We start from the raw sequence: 15,000 nt of genomic DNA, 5'->3' as shown, positions 1-15,000 counted from the left end.
TTTACAAATCATGCAGTTCCACGATGTCACCGCAAGGTGGCAGTACTAGACTTTAGGCCAGGGAAACAGCGCCCAAAGCGGAACAAAACAGCGGTACTTGTGCTCTGCGCAACTCACGCGAGCTCTGACTCTGAAAAAATGTGTTTACCTGCTGAGTGTCTCGATCACGCGCCCACTAAACAGCCTTCCGAAGCCCGTGAGAAGTGTTCGAGTTCGGCACTGAGGTCTCCGGTACGAGCTGTGAATCTCTCGGTGATTTGATTTAATTTCCAGTTAAACAGCGCTGACTTAATCAACAACACGAACGTGCAAATCAGCTGAGCCGATTCAAAATACTTTTCAAACAACAATTCGCATTTCGAATTTATCATGGATTTACTGTAGTAACACTACCTGTTGTAACCATGGTAATTTGTCAGAAATGTAGGTTAATATCTAATTTTATTTAATTTGTAATGTAGACATGTATTAAATGAGTAATAAAGGCCAAATTGCAGACTATTTTTTGTCATAAACTTGCAGTTTTGTGCATTTGAATTTATATGTAGACTAAATACCATTCTAGATGTATATATATATATATATATATATATATATATATATATATATATATATATATGTATGTATATATTATATTATATTATATTATTATATAATATATGTATGTATTACTTTTTGCCTTGTGTGCACTGCAAAAAATGCTGTCATTTAGTATTTTTTGTCTTGTTTCTAGTCTAAATATATAAAAAAAATTCTTAAATCAAGATGTTACGAGATAAGTTAAATGACATTAGATATTTTTTCTTGTTTTCTGAGTGAGTTTTTGTTTAAAACAAGCAAATATATCTGCCAATGGGGTAAGAAAAATAATGTTTCTGTTTGGAATCTTTAAGGAAGATTTTGGAAGATTATTTTTCTAATCCATTGGCAGATAATTTAGTTTGTTTCAAGCAAAAACTCAATTCATTTAGATTTTTTTCCCCCAGGAAAAAATATGTAATTTTCCTTAGTAAAAGCATCTTGATATAAGAATTTTTATATATTTAGACGGGAAAAAAGACAGAAATGCCAAGTCACAAAAGCATGTTTTGTAGTGTGGTTTTACCTGTGGTGATCTAAATAGAGCACTTATTAAATTTAAATAAGAATAGAGTTCTAACTCTGTAATAATATTAAAATTTCACCCATTAAAACTTTTTGGTTGATGAAAGTTTTACAGATATTGTTAAATATCTATACATTTCCTGTGTCCTATCTCAAGCGAATCTACTGTCAGTTCAAGCTTTTGTCAAATCTGTCATGTTTCCAAGAAACAAAACATGTCATATATATATATAATAGACTAAAAAAGGGACCGGCCCCCGGGTATGTCCACAATATCGAATCCGGCCCCCTTTAAAAAAAGTTTGGACACCCCTGGTGTAGAGCTTCATGGAATGGGTTTCCATGTCCGAGCAGCTCATCCAAGCCTTACATCACCAAGTGCAATGCAAAGCTTAGTTAGTTAGTCTGTTTATTTATCCCTGTAGGGAAAGTCCATTTGCAGCTTACTCACACAGACATTTAAATTTCACAATTAGCATATACAAACATAATTTAAAACAAATAAATCTAGGATTTAAGATAAGATAACCAGACCAGATGGCCATCAATCAACACTAGAAGATGATTTTTAAAATCTGATTGCTTGGGGAATAAAAGATAGTTTGGACCTGTTTTTCATGCATCTGGGAACACAATACCGCCGTCCAGATGGCAGTAGTTCAAAAGCATAATGTAAGGGACGCCTCTTATCATGCACAATAATGTTGGCTTTATTCAGCACTCTCTCTTTCTATATGCTCTTTATACTTGTTAATGTGATTCCCAACAGTGGTCTTGTCATTGTCACTGCCTTCCGTAAAGCGGCGGATGTAAAGCTGGACTCTAGAGCAGTGGAGACGTGTTCTCTGGAGTGACCAATCACGCTTCTCTGTCTGGCAAATCCCATGGACGAGTCTGGGTTTAGCGGTTGCCAGGGGAACGGGACTTGCCTGACTGCATTGTGTCAGTTTAAAGTTTGGTGGAGGGGGGATTATGGGGTGGGGTTGTTTTTCAGGGATTGGGCTTGGCCCCTTAGTTCCAGTGAAAGGAACTCTTAATGCTTCAGCATACCAAGACATTTTGGACAATTTCATGCTCTCAACTTTGTGGGAAGCATTTGGGGACGGCCCCTTCCTGTTCCAACTTGACACCAGTGCACAAAGCAAGGTCCACTGAGTCCTGACCTCAACCTGATAGAACACCTTTGGGATGAATTAGAGCGGAGACTGAGAGCCAGGCCTTCTCGTCCAACATCAGTGCCTGACCTCACAAATGCGCTTCTAGAGGAATGGTCAAAAATTCCCATAAACACACTCCTAAACCTTGTGGAAAGCCTTCCCAGAAGAGCTGAAGCTGTTAGAGCTGCAAAGAGTGGGCCAACTCCATATTAAACCCTACGGATTAAGAATGGGATGTCATTAAAGTTCATGTGCATGTAAAGGCAGGCGTCCCAAAACTTTTGGCAAGATAGTGTGTGTGTATAAGCCGAAAAACAAAGATGAAAAGAAATTTGCACCCATTTAAATCACAAAACAAATGTGCATCAATATAATGGTATAACAACAACAGAACTATAATATTTAATATTATTTAAAAATTAAAAGACTTAAATTTTAATATTATAATATTTAACATTACTAAATCTCTACAATGCTTAAAATGCTTTTATTAGTGGTCTAACAGTATAAATAATTGGCTATCAGACACTTAAACAATATAATTACCAATAAATGTAAGGCAATATTTGTCAATCTCTCTAATATTATGCTTACTATACGGTACTGTACAAAATTATACAACCAACTATACTGTGGTATAATATAGTACAATGTAATTACTAGGTGTGGGAAACACGGTACCTCACGATATGATATACGATAAATGGCTCATGATACCGAAAATATCACGATACAGCCATTCTGTGATAATCAATATATTGCCAGACAATCCTATAATGATATATCACGATATGTCGTGATAAATTAAGTGCAGGTTTTTTAAGACTTTGGACTTAACCCTCTGGTGCTCTTCGTTTAGGGCTTGTCTTCATGGTCATAAGTGACCGGACACCTAAAAATTAAACTTCCTCCACCCCAGTAAAACCAATGCAATTTATTTTTCTTCAATAATATTTTTTATTTTGTATTTTGAGATGATTTGATGGTATTTTTTAATATGTATGCAATAATTATGGTCTATTTTTGCCATTGAAAACTATACAAATGTTTTTTTTTTGTAATTTTTTATTTGAATTATTGCAGTATTTCAGGTTAAAATAGAGACTAGGCCTTCAAAATATATATTTTTTAAGGCAGATTAGTGCCCTCTTTTGGAATTATTTAAGAAATCATGCAACCATGGGTGTAATCACTAGAGGTCTCTATGGATAGGCTTGAGAATTCCCTAGTTCTGTTTTGAACACATTTAATGATTTTTTTTTTTATGGATTTGAATATATATTTAAAAAAATCTCAAAGACTATTTATTATAAGTTTTAGATTAGTTTTTTGTTTTGTTGGAAATATAGACTTTTTTCTGTGAATTTGTGTTTTTGCAGATTTCCCATTCATTTCCTATGATGTCATTTTTGACCGAAGAGCTCAAGTGGGAGTATTTTTTTTTTTACGACCGCTTAGCATGCTCGAATCATGCCCTCAATCTTTCTGTGTGTTTACATACCCAATGCTAGAAAAGTCACCAAGTTTCATATCATTCAGATGAAGCTGTGATTTTTAAAAATTCCAAATGTGGTTCATAGGTTTAGTTTTTCATGTGTGTGTGTGTGTGTGTGTGTGTGTGTGAGTGAGTGGATGTGTCAATATCACACTCTTGATGTTTTAGGGTGTAACCCCTTTACAGCTGTGTACTTTTGTTCAGCATTGTGGCCGATTTGTAGATTGTACACACAAATATTCGGTGAATTTTTGTGTTTTTGCCGATTTCCAATTCATTTCCTATGGTTGGTCATTCATGACTGAAGACAATGAACGCTACTTTTTTTTTACGACCAATTAGCATGCTCGAATCATGACCCCAATTTTTTTGTGTGTTTACATACCTAATGCAAGAAAAGTCACCAAGTTTCATATCATTCCGATGAAGCAGTGATTTTTAACATTTCAAAACAGAAAATTTTCCGGTCAGAAATGACCGAAGAGCAACAGAGGGTTAAACGTGGCTGGTAGGGATGGCTCGATACCACAATTTTGTCTTCGGTACGGTACCACAATCTAATACCGAAGTACCGATATTAAATCGATACCATACAGGGTCTGAATTTTGATGCGGGTATTGCGCATAATTTTACTCACTCTCGCAAGTTTTGGGTTTATGAAGCGAGAAATTACCGCAAATGTTTATTATTAAATTAATCAACAAAGATTATCACATCAATCAGTCATTTGGAAACTTTCTTGTAAGTAATGTCAGCGCGTCTCCATTCTCTCAAAATGAGCAGATTGCTTCTGGCTTCAATAGACATCGCACCTGCACTATAAAAGCATCTGCGCGCTCAGATTCAACACTTTCGCTTCCGTTGCGGGACAGCTGATGGAAATCACTGCCCACGTCTTTTTAAACCTCGCCAATTTGAACATGCACGCGATTTTATAGCATTTCGTCTCTTTGAGAGAGTTTTCTTTGCGCTCATGCCAACAACAAACACACACACACACACACACACACACACAAGCCTAAAGAGCTCGCGCATTCCAAATTAAGTTGTTTTTCCTCAGTCAAATACACACAAAATTATGTCAAAAATGTAAATCTTTAGTGAGTCACATAAACACAGTTGGGTATTTCTTTCGCGGATGTAAATAGTGCAATAGTGTGCGTGCAAATATTATGAGGTCTAAACGTCACTGGTTGAAACGAACGCTGGAGATTAATTTAAACTATACGATCTTATGTACCGTAAAACTTCAAATAATAGCCCGGGCTTCGATTTACCCAAATCGCCGAACTGCACCGGCTTGTATTTGAAACAGGCGTCTATAAGAGACAGGCCTTTAATTTAGTGTTGAGATGTTCAAGCATGACGGTAGGAGGTTACCACATTATATTACGTTTTATTTATAATTAATTCGAATGTGTTTGACAAATCATTTAATGTAAGAAATGTCTTAGATTATTGGCAGCACAAAAAACGAAACGATGTGACAGCAATGGGCAGAAGTAGAACAATATAAGTTACCGCTAAAATCCATTGAGCGTATGAACTTGTTGCCCGAAACACATCAACAAGAAAGAATGAAGGCTACCCTGTAAAACAACTGCAATCATGTGATAGAAAATTACTCTATTCATCACTATCATCATCCCCGCGATTCTTGATTCAAGTTCATGGGCGAATTCCTCCTCCACTTCTCCCTCTCCAGCCTCCGCTAACTCTGCCTGCCTTGCTCGCACTAACAGCTCCGCCCAGATGCGCACGGCTCTCCCTCTTTGAAACAACGGATAATGTGGTCCTCGCTTCCATCAGAAGCTACTGTCAGGCCACATACCTAAGGATAACATCCCGAAGTTAATGAAATATATCTCCTCCTTCTCCCTCGCACACACAAACACACGCGCACGTCTGCGCGCAAGCATTAAAGGAATTGTTCAGCCGCTCCGTATCCAGCTTTACCCACGCTTGAAATTTGACAACTGTCAGCTTAAATGTCAAATTATACTTTTCTCCATGGTGGTATTGAGAGAATTAAGAAAAACTGAAGACTGAAAGTTCGTTAACCTCTTTGTTATGTTGCCATAGTGATGAGTCGTTCATGAACGGTTCCGTCTGTCACGTGAAATCTAATCAAAACATAGAACAGACGATCTGACGGGTTTGAGAAGATCAAATACAGCCCGATACTAAAAACAGACCCGGCGTCTATTTGAGACCGGCCTTTATTTACCCAAACCTGTCGTCACACCAGGCGTTTAAAAGAGACAGGCGTATATTTGGGACTCGGCTATTATTTGAAGTTTTACGGTATGTGCGTTAATCAGTGTTAAAAGAAAAATGTCTAAATTATATCGTTAGAATTATGCACTCACCTGTCGATCTCTTAATGTCTTACAAGTCAGGAATTAAGTGACCGATGCTTGGCAAGGTTTGATGGTTCTTCAGCAGTTTTATAAGCAAAGTCATTCCAAATTTCACGTCTACTCCTCGCTTTATTAATGAGTTTTGTGCGTGTTGAGTGAGATTCAACTGCTGTATTCATCTTGTTCTGTTGCCACATTTGCCGGTTTCACGTCAGTTTGGGTAGCGCGCTGCCACCTAGCGGTGAACTTCGGAACAGCAGCATATACCGAAATGAGCAAAATCATGATATATAAAATATTTACCGGTATTTTTCCAGTACCGGTATACCGCGCATCCCTAGTGGCTGGGCTTTTTTTTTTTTACTCACACTGCTGTCCGCCATCCCGTTAAAACCCTCTTTTTCTTAGGCTAGTTAACTTATGTTCACGTTTCCCTCATTCATGTGTCGAGCGCCACCTTGAGGAGCCATGAAGTAGTTAATTAAAATATCAATATTTGACACCAGTGTATCGATTCTTGTATTGCACGGAAAAGGACGATATATTTTCCTTTTGATATTTTTTCCCACCCCTAGTTATCATGATTTAGAGCGGTAGAGTATATGCATGGCTTGGCGAAGTCAAAAATCACTTCTGTGGTGTGTTTCGATTTATGTTTCTGACACGTTTGCTTTCCTTTTATCAGATTACAGTTCTTCATCTCCAGAGCCGCCATCTTCGGCGCTTTCTCTGACCCAAAAGCCCAGTGAGACCAACTCCTCTTCGTTGCTCTTCGTCCCTACGGCTGAGCCCGTGGACCCGGAGCAATGGGAGAGTGATTCGGAATCCAGCGGCTTCCCCCTCCACCCCTCCCCCGGGCCATCAAGAGCAGGTGCTGAAGACCACGCCCAGTCCACAGCCACGCCCCCTGCTCTAGTCCGTCAGAACCGACAAGAGGCCACAGCTGGCCCTGACAAAAGCCTGGCGTCCCAGGACCCGTTTGATGACGAGAGGGGCCGTGTAGTCACTCAAGCGCCCACGGCTCCTGAAACCGGGACCCTGCCCAGCCGGGAGCCCCTGCAGCCGGACGTACCGCACCGGGACAATTCTGAGGAAGAGGAGGATGAGGACGAGATGGTGGTTTTCCCCACCGAACCAGATGAGGAGGAAGAGGACAACTGGCGGTACCTCACGCCCCTCACGACCGGGCCCTCGTCCTCGCCCGCTTCAGATCTGCCGTCCGTGGTCTTCACTGAATCCACATGGCAGGGGGCGGCGCTCACCACAGCGGAGGACGAGGAGGGGGCGGAGCTTCGTCACGGCGGCACCGAATATCTCGCCGAAACGGAGCTCCACGACTCGGAGCTGTCCCAGGAGGCAGAGCAGGTACTCAACGACAGAAGATACAAATTATTAGGGGCCAAGCACCGAAGGTGCGAAATCATTATCGTCCTAATTATTATTATTATTCCGCCATTGGAGTCTAGGCAGCCCATAGAACCGCTTGCGGGAAAGTTATGAAATTTGGCACACAGATAGAGGACAGTCCCATCTGTCACTCTAGCAAATTTTGAGTCTCTAACTCAATCCCTCTAGCGCCACCACCTGTCCAAAGTTGCACTGAAGTTTATGCTAGTAACGTTTGAACCATTAGGGCTAGTAACATAATTATTTTTTCCAAGACAAATTCGATTGCACCCTATGAAGTCATGAACATTTTCCCGCCATTTTTAACTAACCGAAAAAACTACGAATTCCTCCAAAGCCATTGCTCCAATTTTCACAAAATTTAACCAGATCATCTTCAGACCATGCCGACAAAAATGTATGGAATTCAAGTTGATTTCTCTAATCGTTTTCGATAAACCCGCAAACAAATTTTATGTAGCGGTTGCGAGGCTATATCTCCGCAACACTTTATCATATTCAAACAAAACTTAGTACATGTCATCACAAGCATGACCTGAGGCGACATGCAGCGTTTCGGCGCAGCGCCACCTACTGGTGCGGAGATATGAAAAATGGCTATTTTTGCTTATAACTTCTGAACCGTTTTTACAAAATTCATAAATCGCTCTCCTTAGATTCGGGACATCATGCCGAGACGATTTATATTTATATATTTTTCATATCGGTCATTTTGGCTGTCGGACATTTTGAATTATGTGCTAAAATGCTGTGTTTTATGAACTCATGAACGGATTGTTACGAAACTTGGTATGGGTCATCAACACGATGCCCTGAAGGAGCCTGAGAAGTTTCGAAACAGCACCACCTAGTGGAGGTTTTTTCCTAAATGCTTATAACTTTGGCTGTGGTTGACTTATATGGGAGTAACTTTTTCGTCTCCTGAATCCTCGCCGAGTCCAACGATACCAGACTTGCCAGGTTTCGGCGTATGGTTTGTGCAGCGCGGTAATTTAGCGTTTATAAAACATTAGCTGATATCTTAGAAACTGCTTGTCCGATCAAGACGAAACCAGCGCAAGAAGTTCGGAAACATAGTTCGATACCTATATGTCAATGCCCAAATGTCAAAATATTGATAGTACGGGGTAGTAAAATCCAATCAAAGTCAGGTGTTTTTTCAACTCCAAAACAAAATAAGATATTTTCACCAAAATTGACACACATATGTATGGGCTCACTCTGAGGACACATACAAAAAATGGTAGGATTGTGCCTCTTGGTGGCGCTATAATAGAACAAAACATGAAATTCCCATAGACTACAATGCATTTTTCAGCCTTTTTGCCTAAAATCATCATAAAATGTGTTTAATTGCTCATTGCTGCCATTTATCTGACACTCCCAGCCATTTTGGCATGTCTTGTCTCCTTATTTGCGCTTGGCCCCGGTACTGCTTGCAGCTATATTTGAGCACTAATTTAGTTCAAAGAGATTCATAGAGTCAGTTTGCTTAAATATTACAGAAATATATTCCTTTTTGTATAAAAATGTTCAAACACACTTCAGAATTCAGTTGTAGATATTCTGTTCACAAATTAAAATATATACCAATAAATAATTGTTAAAATATTTTTAGATGTATTTGTGACTATATACAATATTTTTAAATGTATTTGTGACTATATACAATATTTTTAATTATACAAATATATAAAATGTTAATATACATTATTAAGATAGTATATAAATGTAATGTATTAATAATAATATCTAACTACCGGTATATGTATATGGCAAATAGTAAAAAATATATTATGATTAATGTTTCTTTGTTTTTTTTAGAACAAAAGCAGTCATAAACTGCACGACATTAAGAAATGTAATATTTCTATTTAGCTTCAATTTAATTGTATTTATTTATTGTACTTTTACTAATTGTAGAACTCTACTTTAAACTTATTTCAGTTAGTTGCCAAGTTTTCTATAATCTAATATTTATATTTTATTTGAGCTTTTTTTTTCAGTTACCGAATTAATCGTTTAAATTTGAATAACAAGAAGTACGAGTCATTTTTGTGTCGTTTTTCATTACAACTTTGTAAAACAAGACATGTTTGAATTCTCCAGGTGGTTTTTGGTGTAATTCTCAGCTGTTTGTTTGGATGAAGTATGTCGTGTCTTGATGTAAATTATTTTACGATTGATTTATCTGAATGTGTTGGAAGAGTAATGCGTTTATCGATTTGTTCTCCAGGCAGCACGGCAGGTTTTCAGTGAGCGTTTCGACAAACCACAACTATTCAGTGCAATGAAGTGGCTGTTACACCAAACACCCTCTTTTTCTCATTTTGTGCAGGTGATTTGTGTCGACTGGAGCAACCTCGCAGGAAAGGGCTACGTTATACTCAACATGACGGACAACTTTGACTGTGTAAGTCCCTTTTTTTTCACCCAGAAAACTCTTATTAGCCCTAACCCAATGCACCATGAGCAAACCAGTCACCTTTCCGATACGCGATTTGAGATAATAGCTCTTAATTAAGCTGCGTGCTCTGTTCAGACCCTTGTTTCACTGCAGCTGAAATGCTGAACGGCGCAGGAAGATCTCTGTCTCTGAAACATGCTGACTGCACAACTACCGACGCTCAGCACAAACAATGACACACGCTGTGAGCTCAGAGCACATTTGTTTTATTAGCAGCCTGAACAATCACTGGCCTTTATAGCGAAGAACAAAGAAAAATGTGATTCTTCATCTTATGTACTAGTTAGCGGCACTGCGAAACACAAACGTTCTTGCTCTCGGTTAATCTTGACCTGTTGTTGTTGACATTTATGTTTCATTTAAAGGGATAGTTCTTCAAAGCTACTAAAATGACAGAATGTGCCGATACAAGCGGTACCAGTGATCTTTGACATCCAAACTGCCGTAGCATGTTTTGGTTCACTATTTCCGAATGCATGCAAGAAAAAATTCGATTTGAGAGTTAAATTTGGTTCTGTTCATCATATGAAGATATCTAATGGCTTCAGTAGACTTCAAATACACGGCACAAGTGGTTTTGGCAACTTTTACGATGGCTTTCTGACATTTTTGGGGCCTGACAGTCCCAGTTCCCATGCATTTTGGTTTAATCATTGGCATGCAGTAAAGAGCAGCTGTAAAGATCATAAGCAGATCATTTGGTTTCTTGAGAAAGTTAATTTTGAGATCTCGGAACAGTGTTATTTTAGTATTTAAATTTTTTACTTAAATTATTTACTTATAATTACTTAAGTATATTTTTTAAATAATTTGTATTTTTATATATTCCATTTTAATTTTTGTTAAAGTTTTAGTCGTGTATTAGTTTTTTAATGCCTATTTAGCTTATACATTTTTTATTTCATTTTGGTTTTAGTCATTTTAGTAATTCAAATTAGACTGAACTAAAATATACAGAGCCCCGCCCATAACACGCAGAAGAAAAATAAACGATATTGTGGCCACGAATTTTGAATGAATTCCCATGACTTATTAATTCGTAGCCACGTTGTGCTAATTATTTTCATTGTTTTAGTAAATACTGACCGCATTGTGTTAATTCGTTCCCTCAATTTGGTAAATCGTGGCAGAGTTCTTCTAACTCGTTCCCTCATTTTTGTAAATCGTGGCAGAGTTCTTCTAATTCGCTCCCTCATTTTTGTAAATCGTGGCAGAGTTCTTCTAATTCGCTCCCTCATTTTCGTAAATCGTGGCCAAGTTGTGCTAATTCGTTCCCTGATTTTAGTAAATCGTAGCCATGCTATGCTAATTCATTCCCTCGTTTCAATAAATCGCGGCTGCGTTGTGCTAATTCGTTCCCTCATTTTAGTAAATCGTGGCCAAGTTGAGCTAATTTGTTACCTCATTCTAGTAAATCGTAGCCTTGCTATGCTAATTCGTTCCCTCATTTTAGTAAATCGTGGCCAAGTTGCGCTAATTCGTTCCCTCATTTTAGTAAATCATAGCCATGCTATGCTAATTCGTTCCCTCATTTTGATAAATCACGGCTGCGTTGTGCCAATTCGTTCCCTCATTTTAGTAAATCGTGGCCCAGTTGTGCTAATTCGTTCCCACATTCTAGTAAATCGTAGCCTTGCTATGCTAATTCGTGCCTTCATTTTAGTAAATCGTAGCCTTGCTATGCTAATTTGTTCCTTCATTTTAGTAAATCGTGCCTGCTTTGTGCTAATTCGTTCCCTCATTTAAGTAAATCGTAGCCTTGCTATGCTAATTCATTCCCTTGTTTTAGTAAATCGTGGCCGTGTTGTCCTAATTCGTTCCCTCGTTTTAATAATTCATGGCTGCGTTGTGCTACTTTGTTCCCTTGTTTTAATAAATTGCGGCTGGGTTGTGCTAATTCGTTCCCTGATTTTAGTAAATCGTAGCCTTGCTTTGCTAATTCGTTCCCTTATTTTAGTAAATCGTGGCCAAGTTGTGCCAATTCGTTCCCACATTTTAGTAAATCGTGGCCAAGTTGTGCCAATTCGTTCCCACATTTTAGTAAATCGTGGCCAAGTTGTGTTAATTTGTTCCCACATTCTAGTAAATCGTAGCCTTGCTATGCTAATTCGTGCCTTCATTTTAGTAAATCGTAGCCTTGCTATGCTAATTTGTTCCCTCATTTTTGTAAATCGTGGCCAAGTTGTGCTAATTCGTTCCCACATTCTAGTAAATCGTAGCCTTGCTATGCTAATTCGTGCCTTCATTTTAGTAAATCGTAGCCTTGCTATGCTAATTCGTTCCCTCATTTTTGTAAATCGTGGCCAAGTTGTGCTAATTCGTTCCCTCATTTTTGTAAATCGTGGCCAAGTTGTGCTAATTCGTTCCCTCATTTTAGTAAATCGTAGCCTTGCTATGCTAATTCGTTCCCTCATTTTTGTAAATCGTGGCCAAGTTGTGCTAATTCGTTCCCTCATTTTTGTAAATCGTGGCCAAGTTGTGTTAATTCGTTCCCACATTCTAGTAAATCGTAGCCTTGCTATGCTAATTCGTGCCTTCATTTTAGTAAATCGTAGCCTTGCTATGCTAATTCGTGCCTTCATTTTAGTAAATCGTAGCCTTGCTATGCTAATTCGTTCCCTCATTTTTGAAAATCGTGGCCAAGTTGTGCTAATTCGTTCCCTCATTTTAGTAAATCGTAGCCTTGCTATGCTAATTCATTCCCTTGTTTTAGTAAATCGTGGCCGTGTTGTCCTAATTCGTTCCCTCGTTTTAATAATTCATGGCTGCGTTGTGCTACTTTGTTCCCTTGTTTTAATAAATCACGGCTGCGTTGTGCTAATTCGTTCCCTTGTTTAATAAATCGTGGCTGTGTTGTGCTAATAACTTTCCTCGTTTTAATAAATCGTGGCTGTGTTGTGCTAATAACTTTACTCGTTTTAGTAAATCGTGGCTGCGTTGTGCTAATTCATTTCCTCGTTTAATAAATCGTGGCTGCATTTTGCTAATCCTTTTGCCCTCCACTGAATGTTATTGCTGTCTAAAAAGATTGCGTGGCGTTTATTAACACACACAGTCTCGCCAGTGTAGAAGAAGCCGGTTGTCTGTTGCCACGGTAACGCTCTAGTGCCATGTAATTGCAGCATGATCGCAAAGAACTTTCCCCCCACCGGCTCTCTAACAGCTGTGTGCTTAACCGCCGGCGTCTCCTGCGATGCAGTGTTTTGAACCCGAGCAGCACTGCAGAGCGATTGATCAGGAACCAATCCAGCCCACAGGACGAGAGCTCACAGCGAGGCACGCTCAGTCTCTCTGTCTGTCTCTGTCTCAATGACTCAGCGCTCGCTGTGAATGGCCTGAAAAAACGGCTTCTGATTTCTGTAGCCTGTCTGATGTGTGTCTGCTTCTGACTGGAGGAAGGCTATTGCAGTCTCAGTAACAAAGCAAAGCAGATTTGTAGGTGGGTCACTGGTTATCTGTCTGTCTGGAAGCTGCTGATTCAGATTCTGGAGAAACACAGCATCATTTGCCCTCACATTTCATTTCAAGTCATATTTTACATCACTTTTCATTTTAATTATATCATCAATAAGTATTTCATTAATGTTGTTCGCTTTATTACATTTGGAGGTGTATTTTCCTGTTGTTTTGTTTACTTTAATTTACTTTACAATTTATGATGTACTCATCCATTTAGTTTTTTACTCTGTCCACTATATTACATTTATTTTGTGCACATTTATACTCCCATTTTATTGCATTTTTTTTTTCAACATTGTATAATGACTTAAATTATTTATTTGTTTTGTCCGCTATATTTTGCATTTCAAGATGTATTTTGTGCCATTTTCCCCATTCTATTCCTTGTGTGTCTCTCGCAGGATGAGTTTCGTATGGAGAGTGGCGACAGACTCCTGGAGATGCTGGAAAACACTTTCTCCAGAAAGATGAACATCCCACAAGGCTCCTGGCTCATTTTCCTCAGCAAACCCACACAGCAGGACCACCAGCTCCTGATGGCCTTAGCCAGCGAGCAGGGTAATACAGACACACACACACACACACACACTCATACACACATGTGGTTCACTATCTTTGCGGGGACTCTCCATAGCCGGTTTTTGACGTAGATGGTTTTTATACTGTACAAACTGTATATTTTCTCCCCTAACCCTCACACACAACTAAATGTAGGTTGTGTTAACACACAACCTAATCCCTAAACCTACCCATCACACACACAACCCTAATCCCTAAACCTACCCATCACACACACAACCCTAATCCCTAAACCTACCCATCACACACACAACCCTAATCCCTAAACCTACCCATCACACACACAACCTAATCCCTAAACCTACCCATCACACACACAACCCTAATCCCTAAACCTACCCATCACACACACAACCTAATCCCTAAACCTACCCATCTCACACACAACCCTAATCCCTAAACCTACCCATCACACACACAACCCTAATCCCTAAACCTACCCATCACACACACAACCCTAATCCCTAAACCTACCCATCACACACACAACCCTAATCCCTAAACCTACCCATCTCACACACAACCCTAATCCCTAAACCTACCCATCTCACACACAACCCTAATCCCTAAACCTACCCATCACACACACAACCCTAATCCCTAAACCTACCCATCACACACACAACCCTAATCCCTAAACCTACCCATCACACACACAACCTAATCCCTAAACCTACCCATCACACACACACACACACACACACACACACAACCCTACCCCTAAACCTACCCATCACACACACACACACACACACACACACAACCCTACCCCTAAACCTACCCATCACACACACACACACACACACACACACACACACACAACCCTACCCCTAAACCTACCCATCACACACACACACACACACACACACACACACACCCTTACCCCTAAACCTACCCGTCACACACACACACACACACACACACACACACACACACACACACACACACACACACACCCTTACCCCTAAACC

The 15,000-nt window shown here is 39.3% G+C and overlaps 1 protein-coding gene across 2 annotated transcripts in view; it reads left to right on the top strand.

Annotated features, from left to right (window-relative positions):
- Positions 1-15,000, top strand: part of podxl2 (podocalyxin-like 2) — a 46,204-nt gene that overhangs the window by 18,041 nt on the left and 13,163 nt on the right. For both annotated transcript variants that reach the window (XR_013815846.1, XM_079807835.1), the window contains exons 4-6: positions 6,803-7,482; positions 9,863-9,937; positions 13,852-14,008. Coding sequence is in view for 1 of the 2 variants with exons in the window: in XM_079807835.1 (XP_079663961.1) it covers positions 6,803-7,482; positions 9,863-9,937; positions 13,852-14,008 (912 nt within the window). In the remaining variant the exon portion in view is untranslated. The remainder of the gene's footprint in view (positions 1-6,802; positions 7,483-9,862; positions 9,938-13,851; positions 14,009-15,000) is intronic.

This window comes from Gobio gobio (assembly GCF_949357685.1).
Source record: "Gobio gobio genome assembly, chromosome: 24".
Classification (NCBI taxonomy): Eukaryota; Metazoa; Chordata; class Actinopteri; order Cypriniformes; family Gobionidae; genus Gobio; species Gobio gobio.
Note: the sequence above shows the minus strand (reverse complement) of the source record. Positions and strands in the feature narration are given on the sequence as shown.